At 56.0% G+C, this 19,501-nt stretch overlaps 1 protein-coding gene across 1 annotated transcript in view; it reads right to left on the reverse strand.

The window, feature by feature from the left end:
* The window catches only part of ABCA3 (ATP binding cassette subfamily A member 3), a 32,041-nt gene extending 12,879 nt beyond the window's left edge, over positions 1–19,162 (reverse strand). The window contains exons 1-15 of the mRNA XM_074553302.1: positions 19,036–19,162; positions 14,166–14,250; positions 11,141–11,405; positions 10,388–10,515; positions 9,617–9,782; positions 7,421–7,680; positions 6,629–6,745; positions 5,990–6,110; positions 4,986–5,159; positions 4,183–4,364; positions 2,895–3,041; positions 2,439–2,568; positions 1,581–1,735; positions 675–830; positions 182–392 (exon numbers count right to left, since the gene is read on the reverse strand). Of these exons, the coding sequence (XP_074409403.1) occupies positions 182–392; positions 675–830; positions 1,581–1,735; positions 2,439–2,568; positions 2,895–3,041; positions 4,183–4,364; positions 4,986–5,159; positions 5,990–6,110; positions 6,629–6,745; positions 7,421–7,680; positions 9,617–9,782; positions 10,388–10,515; positions 11,141–11,405; positions 14,166–14,219 (2,266 nt within the window). The 5' untranslated portion in view covers positions 14,220–14,250; positions 19,036–19,162. The remainder of the gene's footprint in view (positions 1–181; positions 393–674; positions 831–1,580; positions 1,736–2,438; positions 2,569–2,894; positions 3,042–4,182; positions 4,365–4,985; positions 5,160–5,989; positions 6,111–6,628; positions 6,746–7,420; positions 7,681–9,616; positions 9,783–10,387; positions 10,516–11,140; positions 11,406–14,165; positions 14,251–19,035) is intronic.
* Positions 19,163–19,501: the final 339 nt, after the last annotated feature.

Genomic DNA, 19,501 nt, shown 5'->3' on the forward strand with positions numbered 1-19,501 from the left:
CCAGACACGGACATGATGCAAGAGCAAACGTGAGGATGGGCACCAGGAGAGGCTGAATAGCAGGATGGGGAGCACCAGCCATCAGGCAAGGAGCAATGGATCCCCTCCCTGCTCTCTCTACCCCTCCTGCTCCTCCCTGGCCAGGAGAGCACACGGAGCACAGCCTGCCCTGCTCCCATACCGTATTTGCGCTTGAGGAAGAGCGAGGAGCCGCAGCACTGCAGCTCGCCCTTGGCCATGATGGCTATGCGGTCCCCCAGCAGGTCTGCCTCGTCCATGAAGTGAGTGGTCAGCAGGATGGTCCTGTTGCTCCTCTGCTGCTGCAGGAGATCCCACGTGGCTCTGCGGGAGGCTGGGTCCATCCCCGAGGTCGGCTCATCCAGCATCACCACCTGCACTCAGGAGAAGGGAGCAGGTCAGAAAGGGGTGGGGGAGGCCCAGCAGCATGGGAGGGACAACCTCAGGGCCCAGGAGAAACCTCACAGCAATGACCTTGGGGAGCAGCTGCCAGGCAGCAGAGCCTCAGGGCATGGCCCTCAGAGTGGGGGTGCTCCTGCCTGCTCCCCACTGTCCCTGCTTCTCCCACTGGCTCACTGCAGATGAGAAATAGCCTGGGAGCCACCCCAAGGAGCTGCAGTGGCCCAGGTGTGAGGGGGCCCAGCAAAGGCACCTGCCTTGGAGTCCCCGATGAGGGCGATGCCGATGGACAGCTTGCGCTTCATGCCCCCGGACAGGGCCTTGCTCAGCGAGCGGCGCTTGTCCTCCAGGCCCAGGATCCTCAGGATGTGGGTGATCTCCTCAGGACACTTGGAGGCTGGGTATCCCTTCAGCTGCCAGACAGGGAAGGGAGGGATGAGCCCACCTGCAGGGCTGCCAAACCCCGCCACACTCCCTACTCCACACCCAGACAGGAAAGTGGGGAAGCAGAGCTGGACTCCTGCCCACCCCTGCAGGAGCTGGCACAGCTGGCAGGGGTGGCTCCATGGAGTTGTGTTCACTGAGACCCTCCGCTCCTCCACCAGCCAGCAGATGAGGTGGGAAGGGGATGCAAGGGCTGTTCGCTTATCATGGAATCATGGAACAGTTTGGGTTGGAAGGGTCCTTTAAGATCATTTAGGCCAACTGCCCTGTCTTGGGCAGGGACACCTTCCACTATCCCAGGCTGCTCCAGCCCCATCCAACATGGGCTTGGACACATTCAGGGATTCAGGGGCAGCCAGCCACAGCTTCTGTAGGTAACCTGTGCCAGGGCCTCATCACCCTCACAGGGAAGAATTTCTTCTGTATATTCCATTCAACCCAGCCCTCTCTTAGTGTAAAACCATTCCCCATTGTCTTGTCATTCCAGGCCCTTGTCCAAAATCCCTCTCCTGGAACCCCTGTAGTCACTGCAAGAGGCTCTGAGGTCACCCTGGAGCCTTCTCTTCTCCAGGTGAACACCCCCAGCCTGGCTCCAGAGCAGAGGTGTTCCACCCTCTGACCATTTTTGGACTCACCTGATATATCTCACCACACTTCCCCACCTCCAGCAGCCCAGGTGCCTCCCCAAGGGCTGTCCCCCTGCTCAGTGCCAGGCTCACCCCTGCATAGAAGTGGAGGTGCTCTTCCACTGTCATGTTGTCGAAGAGGACGTCGTGCTGGGGGCACAGCCCCAGGCTGCGGCGGATCAGCACCATGTCCTGGGAGATCTCGTAGCCGTTGATGTAGGCCTGCCCGCCCGTCGGGGAGTGCAGACCTGTGGGGAGCTCAGGGTGACCTGAGGGTCCTGATGAGCATCCCTCCCCCACCAGTTTTCTGCCAAAAACCAGAGCAGGTCTGTCTCGTGCTCAGCCTGGGGGACAGCAGCTTCCTCCTGCTACAGGACAGGCTGCAGGGCACCCACAGGTGGGAACTGGCCCCCAGTGCAGACAGGAGAGGAACCCACAGGTCAAACACGGTTCTGAGCCATGCAGAGAGCCAGGCAGGGCCGGGGCAGAGTTCCAGGAAGGTCCCGTGAGCCCCCTGAGCTGCCAGGAGCAGCTCAGAGCAATAGAGAACAGAAGGGGACAATCAAAGGTCATTGTGTCCCTTGTGCCAAAATAGGTATCCTGGAGCCCAGCAGATCAAGAATGACAAACAGCAGATCCACCTTATCTGTGTTACCATGGCAAAGCCTACAGAGAGCAATCCTGGACAGCAGATCCAGTCTCTTCTCACAGTTCTCCAGCACAAAACCTGGCTGCCATTTCACCCACTGGCTCATCCCACTCTTGTGGAGGGCTGAGCAGGAACCCCCATGCTCCTTCTGTGCCCCTCTCACTACCCTGGCACTCCTAGCCAATGGCTCAGGAAACTGAAGGTGCTCCAAGGAGATCAAAAACCCCTCCCCACCCTCAGAGACAGGGTCTGGCTCTCGTTCAAGGGTAAAGCCATGAGCTCCTGCAGCAGGAGACTCCTACCTGTGAGCATGGACAGAGTGGTGGTCTTCCCAGCACCATTGTGTCCCAACAGGACAGTGATCTGCCCCTCGTACATGTTCACTGTCAAGTCCTTCACTGCCTCTTTTGTCTTGTTTCCCACTTTGAAGACCTGTGGAGATCAAGTCCATGAGTTGGTGCTGCGATTCAGGCAAGTGCCTCAGCTCCACCCAGCAGGCAAAGCCTGGGATGCTCATGGGGTGTTACCAGGAGACAACAGGTCTAATTCAGGTTAAATTCAGATGTCAACAAGTTAAATACAGATATCACTTCACCTCTAAGTACACAGCACTTCATCCCACCACAAAATGCAGCCAGCTCTGGGGAAGAGCCATACCCAGCCCCAGGGCAGCACAAGGACACAGAAGCTGCCTGCAGGTAACAGATTTTACAAAACCAACATTATGGTGTGTTTGTGCCCTGCTGGGCAGTCAGTACCTTGGACAAGTGCTTTATTTTGATGCCTGACACAAGGTCAGCTGGTTCCTCCTCAATGTACTGACTCTTCAGGGCTTTCTCAGGGTCCTCCTCCTCCTCTTTCTCTTTCCCCACAACAGTCCTGGGCCGCCCACACCAGTACGAGGGCTGATGGAGGAAAGGAGAGACAGAAATCAGGCACAGGCAGAGCCCATCTCTTCATCCCAGCCTTGGCCATCCTCCTCCTCCCACAGACATCTCCCAAGGATCTCCCAGACTGCTCTCCTCGGCCTGGGAATTACCAAGCAGAACATCTTCAGCAGGCAGGGCTGACACGATGGAACAGCTCCTCCTGCCCTCCCCCATCTCTCCCTTACAGCAGCACTGCCTGTGCTTACACAGCAGCTCTTCCCCATCTTCATCAACATGGAAAAAATTCCACTGAGAAGTAAAATCACTCAGGCAGAACCATCCTGCCCAGGAGAGCCCATGGATGACCACCCCCTCCAAAACTCCTGAAAAACACTAAATACAGCCTGGGGTCCAGCTGCTGCAGTCACAGCCCCTTTTTTTTGACGTGGCTCTCTAGGAATGAAACTAAGTGTTTGGGACCTTAAATCCTGGTGAGAATAACAATTCAATAACTAGTGGATGAAAATCAGCTTTTGTCAATGGCTGCATCTCTGTTTCCCCAGTCTGACTGCAAGAGGGAGTGAGACGCTGGCATGAAACCACTCTAGGATGAGGAACTTGGAAGGGAGAAGGAAAAGCCTCTCCATCAAATAACAAAGGATCCATCTCCAGTATCCAAACAGAACAGATTCTCCCTGCAGCCATGCAGCTGCAGTGCCCATGCAGCTGCAGAGGGTGATGCCAAGTGTTTGGCTTGGCAGAGCGAGGGTGGCTCAGCTGAGGGGTGACACCCACCCCTGGCACGTGGCAGCTGGCAGTGACACACAGGTCACCCATGCCCGCCTGCATGGCAGCGCTCAGGGGTGTCAAATAGCTGCATCTGGCTCCTCCCACCTGGGCTTTCTCTCCAATGCCTTTGCTTGGGCCTGGAGGCATTTAAAAACACCCTGCATGCCAGAAGTGCTGGGAGAGAGCTCTAAAGCCAATGTGACCTTCATCCACAGTAAAAATCAACAGCTGCATCAGCCTTTAGTGAGGACATGCTGCAGCCCCTGTGATTTTGGAGGCCAGATGGTGCCACCCTGGGCCATCTGTCTGGCCTAGTGCACAGCACAGAAGTGGTGACTGTCCCCAGGGATGCCCCTTCAGCCCAGGGAGGGGTGCAAGCAGTGCTCACCGTGAGGAAGAAGTACCAGGGCTGTGGCACACCGTACTCCCCAGGGAACACAGCCTCCACGTACCAGGCCACCACACCATACAGCACCGAGTCCAGGAGCAGCATCCCCAGCACCTGGGCCAAGGTGAAGTTGTCATCCACGCTGACAGGCTTCATGAGGTCCCTCCACTGGATGCCAGTCCCTGCAAGGCACATGGGACACTGCTCCCTCTGCATCCCCAGGACCATCTTCTCCAGGACTGGCAGAGAGCAGCCCCTCTGCCAGCTCACTGCTCCCTAACCAGGAGCCCCTGCACAGCTCTGTGATCTCTGCAGGTGGAGGGAAAAGAGGCACTGACCCCTTGAGGCTCCCCACCCCACCATGATCCTTCCATGGCATTCTCTGCCACTGCCTGGGAAGAAATGATCCCTTCTCCAGCATCCCCCTTCCAATCACTACAGCCACACCTAGTAAATGCATGGCTCTGCGTGGAACCAACAAATTTAAATTAAATTCTAAATTACATAAATTAATTCTTTTAAATTAAAGAAATTAAGGATATATATTGTGAAGGAGGAAATGCAATGGTTCCCATCCATCAGAACAGAATTCCTCTGGTAATTAAAGTGAGGATGGTCCTTTGCACAGCCCAGGGGCACAGGCACAAGTTCAGAGAGCCCTGGTATGGGAGCAATCAGCTCTAATAAGAAGGAAATTGCTTCTTCTCTCCAATGTCTCTCCACCAAGGCAGTGGCACCCCACCACAAAGGAGGCTGACAGGAAGGGGATGCTGCTCTCCCCAGGAACAGATGGCCCTGCTCACCTTTCCCTTCAAACATGCCGATGAGCTGCGCCCCCATGGCCATGGCCACGTTGGAGATGAGGCAGGACGCCAGCTTCTGGCTGTGGGACATCAGGTCGTAGCGGGGCGAGATGAAGAAGTAGGGGATGTAGGAGAAGAAGTAGAGGAAGCCACCAGCAGCAGCTGCAACGTTTGCTGCCAGCACAGGGAAAAGCAGGAGGGAGAAGGTCAGGGTGAGGCCACCCAGCACTGCTCACCAGCTCCCCACCCAGGGACGTTCCAGATTTGTGCACTGAGCGCCGTTATGTAGGGGCAGCACAGGGACACACACACATCCCAGCAAGGCAGGAGCCTGACCCCAACCCCAGCCCAAAGGTGGGCAGCTGCAGAAGCCTCTGCCTATCCCAGAGCAGAGTCTGGGGCCAAGCCAGCCAGATGAGGCCCTGAGACAGGAGCTGGTCATACTACCAGGGAATGGTCTGGGTTGGAAGGGGCATTAAAGACCACCATGTCCCACACCCTGCCATGGGAAGGGACACCTTCCACTATTCCAGGTTGCTCCAAACCCCATTCAACCTGGTCTTGAACAGTGCCAGGGATCCAGGGGCAGCCACAGCTGCTCTGGGCACCCTGTGCCAGGGCCTGCCCACCCTCACAGGGAACAATTCCCAATTCCCAATATCCCATCCAGCCCTGCCCTCTGGCAGTGGGAGCCATTCCCTGTGTCCTGTCCCTCCATCCCTTGTCCCCAGTCCCTCTCCAGCTCTCCTGGAGCCCCTTTAGGCCCTGGCAGGGGCTCTGAGGTGTCCCTGGAGCTTCTCTTCTCCAGGTGAGCACCCCCAGCTCTGCCAGCCTGGCTCCAGAGCAGTGGGGCTCTAGCCCTTGGACCTGCTCTGGTTTGGGAAGCAACAGTACCCACATCCCTTTCCACACACTGCGCAGAAAATGCAGCCAAAAATGGGAAGAAATGCCCCCTCACAAGTCCCAGTGTCAGTAACAAAAGGAGGCAGCGCAGGGGGACTCACCTCGTGAGAAGAAGGTGCTCACCATGAAGTTGAAGGAGATGGAGGAGATGGAGAAGACAGCGAGGAAGGTGAACACCAGGGTGGGGTCACTGTTGGTGAGCACTGCTCCCTGTTCGCTCACCTGCCAAGAAAATCTTGTGAAGCCCAGAGCTGCTGGAGCCAGCTGTGGTGTCACCAGCACAGACCTGATGTTCTCCAAGTGCTGGAGACAAACTCAGGTGGGTGAGGACACCCAGAAACTCCCAGACCACTCCAGAGGGAGGAAATGCAGGTTGCCCTCGTGTGATGCAGGATCTAAGGGGCAGGGGATACCCTGGCCAACACCCAGAGAGTCCCCTTCAGCTTCCCCTGCTGTGGGCACATGCAGAGGGGAGAGCTCAAGGAGCTGCAGAGGCTGTGGGAGCAGGGTGGCCCTGCTCTGCATGCAATGTCCCTGGAGCTCCAATCCCCACCTCCCTCTGGGAGAGTGACCCTGCCATGAATGCAGCTGTGGGGCAACACTGCTCATTTCAGTCTGGGAAACCCAAACTCCAGTCTTTGGAGGAGCCCTGGGACACCAGGACAGTCCCATGGCAGAGTGGCCCTGTCATCCCTGTGCCTTGCCAGCACAGAGTTTGTGGCCTGGGGACAGACGCTCACCTTGACACAGAAGAGCATGGTGACGAAGAACACGGACACCAGGAGGAAGAGGAAGAACATGAGGAACCAGGCACTCCAGTGCAACCAGTTGCTGAGGCCCATCATGTGCATGTACTCCTGTGGGAGGTCACAGTGTCACCCACAGCTGCACCCACACTCCCTGGGCACAGCCAGGGCAAGGCACAGGTGGCTTTCCCTCATGGCACAAGCAAAGAGGAGGTGGCAGCCCCAGGTATCAGCAGAGTGGTCCTGCACAGCCACCAGCACGGCGTGGTGTACCCCACCTCCCCAAACAAGAGCTGTCACATTGGAGGAGTTCCCAGAGAGCTGAGCTGAGCCCAAACCCAGAGCACGGTGCCAGTGGTGCCACCAGGGCCACCCAGCACAGGGCAGGACAGCCAAGGCCTGGGGGAGGCCAAGCCCTGCTGTTGTAAGCACGTGGCTGAGCTCCAGCCGCCCCCACAGCACACGCACAACAGGTCTCTACATGCAAAAGGCAAAAACCTCCCTTCAAACAGGCTGAACTCTTGAATCCACAAGCTCTGGAAGCCAGGCATGTTGCCCTCTCTCCCAGCCCTGGAGAAACACCATCCCTGTGGTCCAGCACCCCGGGCTGCCCAGCCTCCTCATGGCAGCAGGATTAGCAACATTCTTCCCTGGGGCTCACTAATCCGCTGCCATCCTCCCCTCCTGCTCACTGGCTCTACACCCAGCACGGATTTTGTTCCTAATCTAAAGGCATCATCCATTGGGGAAAGCTGCAGAGGGAGGGGAGCACATCCCAGCTCTCACCTTCAGCTTCTTCTCCTTCTCGTGGACGACGGCGCGGACGATGTTGAGCGAGGTGTAGGTGAAGCTGAGCATGAGCAGCAGGGGCAGCTGGTTCTGGATGGCCAGGAGGAAGAGGTCGTTGACATAGGCTGGGAAGGGGAAGCGCTGCACCACCACAGTGATGTTCTCCAGCAGGCTGGCAGAGCTGGCACCGCCGTGGTACTGCATGATGGCCCTGTCCACCGCGTGCTGCACCGCCAGGAACCCCTCCCGGAGATAACCTGCACAGCAAGAGCCACACCAGGAATAGACATGGCGCTGGAGGGACAAACAGCCCTTGTGGGAAGGGGAACAGGGACTAAAACTGGAATACAGAGGAAAAGCAATATAAGAACCACTGTCACACGAGGGGCTGGGGAAGGATTGATACCACAGCAAATTCACTGAATCACTGGTTTGGCCTGGAAGGGACCTTAAAGCTTATCTTGTTCTACATCCTGCCACGGGCAGGGTAACCTTCCACTAGACCCAACCAGGATCTTGCATAACCATCATTTAGGAGGAGCTGCCAGGAAAACTCTGTTCATGGTTGCTGTCCTGCAGGATGGCTGTGACTTTGTTATGGGGAGATTCTCTGTCACAATCAACTTCCACAAGTCACTGGGCTTGTGTTTCTCCTCTTTTTCTTTGTAAACCAGAATAAGCAATACTACACAGGTGGCAGTCAGAAGTATATCCTGTGACTCACACATGTGGTGTTAATTTTTGTGCATTAGAAAACACTGCAAATGTTTCAATTTCCCAACAGCATCTCCCAAGTGGGAAGGGACCCACAAGGATCATGAGCCCAGCCCCTGTCCCTGCACCCCAACAATCCCACCCTGGGCATCCCTGTCCAAGCTCTCCTGGAGCTCTGGCAGCCTCGGGGCTGTGCCCATTCCCTGGGGAGCCTGGGCAGTGCCAGCACTCTCTGGGTGAAGAGCTTTTCCCTAATCTAAACCTCTCTTGACACAGCTTTAGATAAAAAAATCAACTTAAAATTGTTTCTTTTTAAGTGGAATTGCTGCCAAATGTTACCTGAACAGGAACTTAAATTCTCTTACAAAATCCCAAATGAACATTTTGAAAGTCAGTGGGCTAAAATGACCCATAGAGAGAGAAGATAACAGTGGAATTATGAGATTGGGAACTTTGTTTGATATTAACTCATGTACTGAGCAAACACTCTGCTTTATTTACACACTGTGAGCAAAACCTGTTTGCCCACTTCCTTGCCCTCACTCTCCCTGGACACTGAAATTGAATACAGAGGGAGAAATCCCACTGAGGGAAATATTTCCTTTGCCACCACAGGAGGAGTTCCCAAAAATCCAGTCCTGAGCCAGCAGCAGCTCCAACAATGTCCCTGCTGGCTCATGCTCTGCCAGTGGTTTGGCTGCCCTTAAACACCGCAAACCATAGAATTGCTCTATTTACTTTTCAAGTACTTAAGCAGTACAATAAACACAGGGCAGTTTGGATAGTGATATAAAATTTCCATTAAAAATTGAAATGGGAAAAAAATTAAATTTTAAAATGATTCATGCACATTAAAATTTACTCTTATCCAACCCTGCTCAGCAGAGGTGCCCAGAGGCCAAGCAGTGCCCATGAAGTCACACAATAAAATTTAAATAAAGGATAGCTATAATATAACAAATATAACAAAATTGTAATTATAGTCCAATTGCATCTAAGCAATGAATAATAATTCAACAAAATAAAGACATATTAATATAAAAATAATAACAAATTATTTATAATTAATATATAAATATTAAGAAGCTCTACAGTAAATAATTAATATTTAAATATTAATTTAAAATTGTGTCATTATTTGATGAATTGTTTATATATGCAGAAAACTGAATATAAACATCTATAGAAAAGCATAACCATTTAACTATTTATATATTCATAAAGATTTATATGTAAATTTTTACATTTTAATATATATAAATATTTAATTGCTTGCATATATAAAATAAATATATGCTTATAACAAACAAATATTTAATTGTTCGCCTTATACAGATATAAATTTCGTGTTGATATAAATAATAATTCATTATAATTAACTGAATTTAATGATTTCTTTTAAAGGCACCTATTTCTTAAAAATCTCATAGCCTGCCAGGTGCTGTAGGAAGGTGACCCCAGGTCCTGGGCCGTGCTCACCTGGTGTGCCCCCATCAGCAAACTTGGCCTCGCGGGGCCCGGGCAGCTGGAAGAGCGGGAAGAGGTAACTGGTGTGCCAGTCCCGGTCCAGGTTGGGGTTCAGCCCCGTCTGCTCGCTCCGCGGGGCGTTCCTGGGGCTGTACTTGAAGCGCAGCTCATACTCCACCTGCACGGAGGGTTGGAGGTGGGTAGGACAGGCCCGGGTGACACCTGGCTGGGGGATGCTGTCCTACCATGCCCTGGCTCACCAGTGGGTGGGACAGACCCAGGTGACACCCGGCTGGGGGATGCTGTCCCACCTGCCCTGGCTCACTGGAGGGTGGCACAGGCCCAGGTGACACCCAGCTGGGGGAGGCTGTTCCACCTTCCCTGGCTCACCTGGAGGGTGGCACAGACCCAAGTGACACCTGGCTGGGAGATGCTGTCCTACCATGCCCTGGCTCACCAGTGGGTGGCACAGGCCCGGGTGACACCCGGCTGGGAGATGCTGTCCCACCTGCCCTGGCTCACCAGTGGGTGGGACAGACTCGGGTGACACCTGGCTGGGGGAGGCTGTCCCACCTTCCCTGGCTCACTGGAGGGTGGCACAGACTCAGGTGACACCTGGCTGGGAGATGCTGTCCTACCATGCCCTGGCTCACTGGAGGGTGGCACAGGCCCAGGTGACACCCGGCTGGGAGATGCTGTCCCACCTTCCCTGGCTCACTGGAGGGTGGCACAGGCCCGGGTGACACCCGGCTGGGGGATGCTGTCCCACCTGCCCTGGCTCACCTGGAGGGGCAGCGGGGTCGAGCTGTGCGGGAAGCGGTGCCGGAACACGACGGCGGCCAGGACGCTGCCCGAACGGTTGTCCAGCCTGACGTACTCCTCGAAGTCCCGCTCCGAGGGGAAGCCCTGAGCTGTGGGGCAGAAACAGGAGATGCAGGGAAGGGCACAGCAAAGCACCATGCACTGCTGTTCAGCCAGCCCCAGGAGCATCGCTGGGCCCAGGACAGGAGGGATGTGCCCTGCCTGCTGTCAGACATGGGGGAGTTACACAGAATGCTGCCCTATATCCTGGGCAGGCAGATATTCCTCCTCCTTGAGAGCAGGAGTCAGCTTTCCCACAGAAAATTCTAACAGCTTGGAACACCAAGTGCTAAAATTTTCTGTGCCAAAAGATTTCCAAAAATACTCTTTCACAGGGAAGTGCTGCCACCTTCTTTAACTGTTTTAGGGTGATATTTTTCAAGACGGAAACTGCAATAAAATAAGACTAAAAAGCAACCCCAAATCCTGTCATTTTACTGAAAAAAAACCCAAAAACCATCCAACTGTAGCCCTGAAGTTCAGAAAAAAATGGTGTTCCAGGAGCATGAGGATTCAGAATCTGTCACAGAATGGTTTGGGCTGGAAGGGACATGAAGGACCATCCAGTTCCAGGACCCTGCCATGGGCAGGGACACCTTCCACTGGACTAGGCTGCCCAGAGAAAAGACTCACAGCAATTTCTGGGGTGGAAGGAGCAGCCCCAGCCCTGCTCACCTCTGATGTTGATGGGCAGGGCTCTCTCCACCGCCTCGGCGATGCTCCGGACGGCGCTGCTGTTGGAGGGGACATAGGCCAGCTCCCAGGGGTTGCTGGCATGCTGCGAGGAGAAGAAGCTGGGCAGCTCATCCACAGACTGGCTGGGGTAGAGGGTGGCGTTGGGGTGGCTGACGGAGTGCACGCGGTGCCGCAGCGCGATCAGGATGGCGGCGAAGAGCAGCGGCAGGCACACCTCGATCAGCGTCACCAGGATCTGCCTCTTCTGCAGCCCGGGGGAGACACAAACGTGGGGCAAGGATATAAAATACATTATGTACCTGTATATACACAGACATCTAGACAGCTACCATCAGTGTGTATCTATACACAGATAACTATAGTACACACGCCCTCTCTCTCTCTCTCAAGAGATAAAAATGAAGATGCAAACACAGAAGGTAGATGAGACAGTCATGAGGTTCAGGGCATGAGAACACCAAGGAGCAGTAGCGTTCTTGCATTCCACAAGGTTTCACAACCTGGGTTTTTCCAGAGGCCAGGAATGACACTGTGCTGGTTCCCACATCCTTCAGGGCTCTCCAGCCAAGGGATCCCCAACCCTAAGCACTGCTCCAGCTCAAACCAGCCTCCACCAGAGCCTTCCTCACCACACTGCTGGCCTGAATGACCCAGGCTTTGCTCCTTCCCTGTGCCCTGGGGCCCTGCTGTGCAGCAACACTGCTGGAACCAGCGCAACTTTTCCTGCTGGAGCTGAGTTGCTCCAGGCAGCTGGACATTGGATCTGCATCCCAGGATGGGGCCCAGCAGAGCCTCTGGCCACAGGACTACAGCATGCCAAGCACACCCATGGGCATACCCGAGCCACTCCTGCACTACACACAGTGGCTCTTTTTTTTTTCTTTTTTTTTTTTTTTTAATTGAGATTCAAGCAACTGGAGAATGAACTCCAGCGCTGCACTCTGGACCTTCATGCATCAATTCCCCCAGGGCTATCTCTCCTGCACAATGACTCCTAGCCAGTGACAGCCCCCACCAACACTGGTCCATTAGCATCCAACACAGCTCAATTAGCATTTCAAACTGGTGTCCCAGGGGAACCGTGGTCATCGAGCAACCTGGTCTAGTGGGAAGTGTCCCTGCCCATAGCAGGGCAGTGAGATGGATGGTTCCTTCCAATTCAAACCATTCTGGGATTCTGTGGTTTCCTCCTGCAAACCGAGCTGCCTTCACCCCAGGCCAGGCTCAAGAGCAGCACAGCACACTCAGCCTCAGCAGTGACAGCTCAGAGATGTCCCCAGCCACAGGGGTTCATGGCTGCTCAGAGCATGTGCCTGCAGCAGCAGCATTAACCTTTTCTGAGGCCTCTGGCTAATTTGGGCTTCACAAACATGGGGATTTTCAACCCTCCCCCTTTGCCAGGCTGGAAAGAGGAGCTCCAAGAGCTTAAGTGTCACAACTTTGCTGTCTCAGCAACTGGATTTTATGCAGCAGCTAGTGGGCAGGCTCAGGTGGGCAGAGTCTCCAGTGGGGCAGGTAGGGAGCCCTGAGTGCAGCCTGGGAAGGGACACAGCCCTGCAGGAGCCAGGGTGAACAGGATCTTGGACAGCTTGTCAGGAGATGATAAGGGGACTACCATTACCCTGGCTCTCAGCACCCACTGTCAAAGCCCAGAACACCTCTTGGGGCTTCCCCTGGGAGGAAGAGCCTACTCCAGCCACAGCCAGCCCCAGCAGCACAGGCAGGAAGCAGAAGTTTCAGGCAGGCAGGGAAAAAGGAGCTTTCCCAAAGCCACGCTCATAAAAGCAAACGCTGCAGATGTCTGATGGGTTTATAATGCAGCCCTGGCAGCCCAGCTGCCTCCCACTGATTTACTATGGCACTAAACCTCTCCCTGTCTCCTGGACTGCCTTCAGAACAGCTCTGCCTCCCTGAACTTGCAGGCTCACACACATTCACCAGCTCTGCAGCAGAAGTAATTCAAGTCTCTATTCCAGAGGTGCCAGGGATACTCATCCATAATCACCACAAGCAGCTCTGGAGAGCCACTGTCCTCTCAGCGGGCTGGGGGTGACTTGGGAGCTCTGTTTCTTTATCAGGAACAGGACTTTTAGCTGTACCCTGGCACAGCAGACCTGAGTCAGCTTGTGGCCTTGGAAAACACGCTGAGATGTATCCCCACCCTGGAGCACACCCAGAAAACAACAATTTTCCCCTGCAGAGGGGATGGGGGATGCTCCTGGCTGCAAATCAGCCCTGCTGCCAGTCCCTTTTGTCCCCTCCAAGGCCAGTTCCCTGTTCTGTGCTGCCAGAAGGCTGGGGGCAGCCAGCACTTCCCTCTTCCTTTGGGTTATTTTTACAGCAACGCTGTGCCGAGCTGCAGACGGGTAACTGAAAGGGTAAAGCCAGGCTGCAGCCATCCCTGCTCCCTCCTCTTCCCCACACTCTGCCAGGGCTGGCTCTGGGTCCCAGTGGAGCCACAGAATCCACCCAGGAACACCTAAAGGGGCTGTGGCCTGGGCCAGCACCAGGCAGGACCCTGTGGTCCCCAAATCCCTCAGTCCCACCCAGATGCCATGGTGGGAGGTGGGCTGGCAGGGGGAGCCAGTGGTTTAATATTTTTAAGACCCCTAAAAGCTGTTCCTGAGAATGGTAGAAAGCAATGGAGAAGAAGAACCCTAGGGCTCCAGTGGGTTTTGGAGGCACCAGGACTTCCAGAGGAGGTTGTGCAATGAGACAGCTCAGAAAACCCCACTGTCACAGGATGGGCGTGGGTTACCTGGTCCCAGGAGAAGGGAGGGCAGGCTGGGGAGCCAGGGACAAGGAAACTGAGGACAGAGCACAGCCCCTAAGGTCACACAGCCCAGCACAAAAGACACCACGTGCACAAACAACCCAGTTTTCCTCCTAGAGATGCCCTGTGTCCACAGGGGAGGTTTCCTGACGAAGCCAGAGGCTGGGCAAGCTCTGATGTGCCCCCACTTAGCGGTGCCAGAAGCAGCCCCTGGGTGCAGTGCCAGCCTACCTGCAGGATGTAGTTCTTCCAGAGCAGCAACCTGAACTGCCTGAGCAGAACCATCCTCCCATCAGAAGGGGCCCAGCGCAGGACCCTGGAGGAGAGAGAGGAGAGAGCTGTGAGTGCCAGCTGCTGGTGGAGCTGGGCACAGGAGGGCAGCATCCCACACCCCACTAGGCCCAGGGCAGCTCTCTGCTCCCAGCCTGGAGCAGACAGCTTCACCCCAAGAGTAACCACTGTGCTCCCTCTCCTAAGAGTAAGTGCCCCTGGTTTCTGGCATGGCTGCTCCCAGAGATGGAAGCTGCTGTTTCAGTACCCAGCCCTGGGTCCTTCCCAGCAGCTTTCCTCAAACTGCAGGAGCCCAGGGTTACAGAACCACAAACACCGGCCCCGGGAAGGCTGTCAAACTCTTGGCAGCCTATTATTTTGGGATGGGTGGAGATTGCAGGCTGTGCCTCCACCCCCTGCCGTGTGAAGAGTTGGTTCTGCAACTGAAGAGTTGGTTCTGCAACACCGGGTGCTTTCCCAGCAGAAACTCTGCTGGGAGAGGCAAGGATGAGAAAAGGGCAAGCGAAGCACAGGGGAAGGTCGGCGCTCGAGAATGATCCCTCGCTGCCTCCTCCCCCTCTCGGGAAGCATCCGCCGTCCCTTCAAGTTGTTTGTGTCTCCATTTGCAGTGGCATTTCCTGACGGAGCACTGCTATCCCACCAGGACACTGGCTGGGATTTTGGGCTTGCAGAGCAGCACGGAGGAGGAAGGGGCTCCTGCCTGCACTGCCGGACTCGGGGCAGCCCCCATGGAGCAGTGCCAGCCTCTGAGCACGGCAAACCCTGACAGGATCACAGTGGGCAGCTGTGGGGTCAGCTCTGAGCTGCTGCTCCAAAGTCTGGCAGCACTGAAGGTGCCACGGGGACACAGGGGGGCACAGAACCCACGAGCAGTGCCCTGGCAGGCGCTCCACAGCACGTTGAGCAGGGGTTTCAGGGTGCCCCAGTGAGAGGAGGGAGGTTGCTGACCCACCCTGCCAACCTCAGCTCCCGGGCTGGTGAGCACACACAGCGAGCACAGCTCCGGTGGCAACAGAGCTGCAGCAACCTGAGACACACAGGGCACAGCAACAACACCCCCCTGCCCCACCTGCCCTCTGCTCCCAGCTCCTTCAGCTCTCCAGGAGCCTTCTCCAGCCTTGGCACACACCTTCCAGCCCCAACCCCGAACCAGGAGCCCTCTCCTGCCTTGGCACACACCTTCCAGCCCCAACCCTGAACCAGGAGCCTTCTCCCGCCCTGGCACACACCTCCCCAGGCTCAACCCTAAACCAGGAGCCTTCTCCTGGCTTTGCAAGCACATTCCCAGCCCCAATGCTAAACTCAGATGTGTTCTCAGAGAACAAAAACCCCACCAGCTCTTTGCCACTCCATGCACAGAAGACAGATTCCCACAACAGCAGGGACATCTGTGTTCAAGGATCTTTCTCTAGGCAGGAAAAAGCAGAAATCTTATGCTACAGCCCCAAAAAGTCCACCAGAACCCCACCCAGAGCAAGCAGGAAAGGAATAGCAATGGGGACTTGGTAAAGGCACCTTCAGGTGCCTCCCGAAGTGCCTTGTCTTCAGCTGGCCTCTGGTCCACGTGTGGCCAGGCAGAACATCCATGCTGTGCCCCAGGATCCCTTAGCAGGTCCCCAGAGCAGCACCTGAAGTGCCCCAAATAAGCCCCCCCAGCCCCAAGCAGAAACCTTTGTTCTGCACCCTCCTGAAGGAATCCGGAGCAAACCAAGGGAATCCAAGCTGTGGCTCACCTTAAAGGACGAATGCTGCAGGTGAGGCAGGAGCAGCTGCTGATCCCAAACCCTGCTGGCCCCGCCGCACCCTCCAACTCAAGCTGCCCCCCCGGCCACCCCACGGGCCTTACAGCTGCTGCTGGGAAAATGTCAAGCAGCTCTTGGGTAACACAAACACTATACAGAGACTGAAAACTGCATTATTGCCAATAAATATTTTCCAAGCTTTTAAGTGTTCCAAGAAAACTCGTTCTGGACCTTTCGCTTGCTGGAGATGAGAGGAGGAAGAAGCAAAGTTACAAAAGTTCTTGCTGAATTTGACAGCAAAAATGGTTTTCCAGGCTCTAGTACCCAAAGCACAAATTTTTTTTTGCAACCCAAGAGAGAAAACCTGTTAACCTGTTTTGGGAGGTGCTGCCTGGATCAGGCCTGAGATGTCCATGATCAGAGGACAGAACAGGGCCTGGGTCCATGTCTGGGCCCACCTTCGGCAGTAAGGGAGGGCTGAGTGCCACAGGTGGATGATGAGCTCAGAGGCAACAAGGTGCCTTGCTGGGCAGCACATCGGGCTGTGCCAGCCAGAGATGCTCCCACCTGACCTCAAGCACCACAAGATAAGACTGAATTTCCCACCAAAAGGCAGGGCCAAAGATCTGGAGGAGAGAGAGGCGACCACCACCAGCTTCAGGGAGAGTAACCCAGTTCCTCTCCCTGCTGAGGAGCTCCTCCCTTCCTCCTCCCTGGAGGAAGGCTCTCCTGAATACATGAGTGTGGACACACCCTCACCATCCTCAGGGAGGTCAGTGAGGAAGGAGACACTCCTGCCTGCCCGCAGCCTGCATGAGTGGATAGGAGACTGCTCCTCACCACCTGGTCCCCACCAGCCCCTGCCGCAGTACCAGGCTGTGCCATAACGTGGTGGCACCAGCTGCCAGCCTGGACCAGAGCCGTTGTGCCAGTGGATTTAGATGAGGACAGGCTGAGCACTGGCAGGGATCGAGGCCACAGCATCCCACCTCCTGACCCACTTCCAGCGCCTCGCTGCTGGGAGGTGGCTGTGCCCGGCCACCGCCTCAGCGGAAAGGGCCGAGCAAAGGCCACGTGCTCCCGGGAGCCTGCAGTTATTTTAGAGCACACACCGCAGTTCTGCTCTTCTGATGTCCCGTTCCCATAGAAACCAGCCCTGCAAATGGCAGACGTTGCCTTTTTTAATATAAACCCGGTGTTTCTTCCTGCTGGTTGACAGAGGCACCGTGTCACCCCTACAAGATGAGCTGCCAGGTGCCCACACCTCCACAGCTGTGCCCGAGGTGGTGGCATCACACACCTGGTGAGGGCTGCTAGTCCCTGGGTACTTCCCACACTGTCACTGGAGCAGGAAACTCCTCTCTGCTCCCCACAGTGTCTGTGCTGGAAATTATTCAGCCATAGCAGGGCAAGGACTTTTTATGGCCACTGTTTACAGGAAGAGCGAGTGATTTCCGAGGCGGGTGCATCTAGAAAGTCCCAGGTCCTGCATAGAGCAACCAGGGCCAGCAGCCACCAGACCAGCCATGAGTGCTCAGTAACACACAGCTCTCACTGCTGGGCTGTTTACACCTTCTCAGTGTTCACAGAGATCTGGGAGTCACAGCAGAGCGAGACCATAAAAGCCTCACCTTGGTTGTGCAAACAGTAATAAAACTTTCTAAGTGGCTCTGTAAGGCTGGTGGGTGCAGCAGGGACCAGTGACCTCACAGCCCTCTACAAACCCAACACCAAGTGTCCGACAGAGACGTGAGTCTGGGTTTGACCCAGACAGGAACTTCAGGCCGTGAAATAAAAAAGAAAGCTGGGGCTAGATCCTGTTTGCAGAATGTGGGATTGGATTGTGCCCAGCTGCTGCCCCGCAATGGGAGTGGGTCAGTGGGCATAGGGAGCCTGATGGGCTCTATAGTTGCATCTGCTTTTGTGCTGGGGCAGCAGCAGGAGAGAGAGGACAAAACTGCTGCAAGAGCTCGTCATACCCTTTGCCTTAAACACTACATCACTGGTTTGCCCAGTGAGTTTGCAGTTGCTCATAAAAAGACAAACTCTGCAAACTCACTGGTGTTATGAATTCAGCAAGAACAAGGGGCTGGAGCCCAGCACACAGGTTTCTCATGGACCCTGGCACAGCCCTGCTCCTGCCCTGCAGTTCTCAGTGGCTGGGCAGGACAGGCCACCTGGGCAGCTGCGAGCAGAGGATGGGGAGATCCCTTCTGCTTCTACTTGGTTATGAACATTTCCAGGGATGGGGACTCCACCACACTCCTGGGCAGCCTGTTCCAGTGCCTGACCACCCTTTCCGTGAAGAAATTTTCCCAATATCCAACCTAAACTTGCCGTGGCACAACCTGAAGCTGTTTTCTCTTTTTCCATCACTTGTTCCCATGCAGCAGAGTCCGATCCCCACCTGGCTGCGCCCTCCCATCAGGGAGTTGTGGACTGAGAAGGTCTCTCCTGGACCTCCTTTTCTTCAGGCTGAGCCCCCGCAGCTGCTCCTCATTAGACCTGTGCTCCAGACCCTTCCCCAGATCCGTTCCCTTCCCCCGACACGCTCCAGCCCATCAAAGTCTGCCTTGGCACGAGAGACTCTCTCATACCGAGCCAGGGCCCGGGGCGCAGAGCGGGCAGTGCCCACCCGGTGCCCGCAGCGCCGTGTCCGTTCCCGGCAGGGAGGGGCGGCCCGAGCTCCCCCGGGATGCCGGCGGGTCCGAGCCAGGCGCATCCCCCGAGCGCGGCCGAGCATCCCCGCGCGGCGCCGCCTCCATCCGCCGCAGCCCACGGGGGACGCGACCCTTGCGGGCCCGCGCAGGAGCCACCGCCGGCATGGAGCCCGAGCCGCCCCGGAGCGCGGAGGCGGCAGCGGGAGGAGCCGGCCGAGGGCCCCGGAGCTGCCGCAGCTCCGGGCGGGGCCGCCGAGCGGACAAGAGGCCGCGGCCCCACGCATCTCCCGTCCGGCCCGACCCCCCCGCTACTGCCACCATCACCCCCCGATGCTCATCGCCCCCCGGAGCCCACCACCCCTCGTGCCGGTGCTGGTTCCGGCACCCATCGCCCCCCCGCTCACTCACCGGGCCGGGCAGCTCCGGCTGCGGCTCCGGCTCCGTGCGGCCCCACCCGCGCCCGCCGCGGGACCGCGGCACCGCGCACGCGCCGGGGGCGGGACCCGAGCGGGGCGGGACCGTGGGAGGGTCCGGAAAAGAGAGTGTGTGTGTGTGTGTGTGTGTGTGTGTGTGTGTGTGTGTGTGTGTGTGTGTGTGTGTGTGTGTGTGTGTGTGTGTCACACACACGTCTTAGTGCACACATGTGTGCCACTGTTTACTGTTTGCGGTATTTATGTCTGCCCGTGTGTCCGTGCCCGTGTGTGTCATCATGTGTGTGCATGGCACGCGTGTAGTACTCTGAAGGTATCTGTGAGGTGTGTGTGTGTACACATCCTTCTGGGTGTGAACTCTCAGTGTGTGCCCGCACCCCGCTGGGCAGTACATGCACCAGTGTGTGTGTGTGGGCAGGGCACTGTGCACCTGTGTGTGCCCC

Source organism: Zonotrichia albicollis, chromosome 16 (genome assembly GCF_047830755.1).
Source record: "Zonotrichia albicollis isolate bZonAlb1 chromosome 16, bZonAlb1.hap1, whole genome shotgun sequence".
Lineage (NCBI taxonomy): Eukaryota > Metazoa > Chordata > Aves > Passeriformes > Passerellidae > Zonotrichia > Zonotrichia albicollis.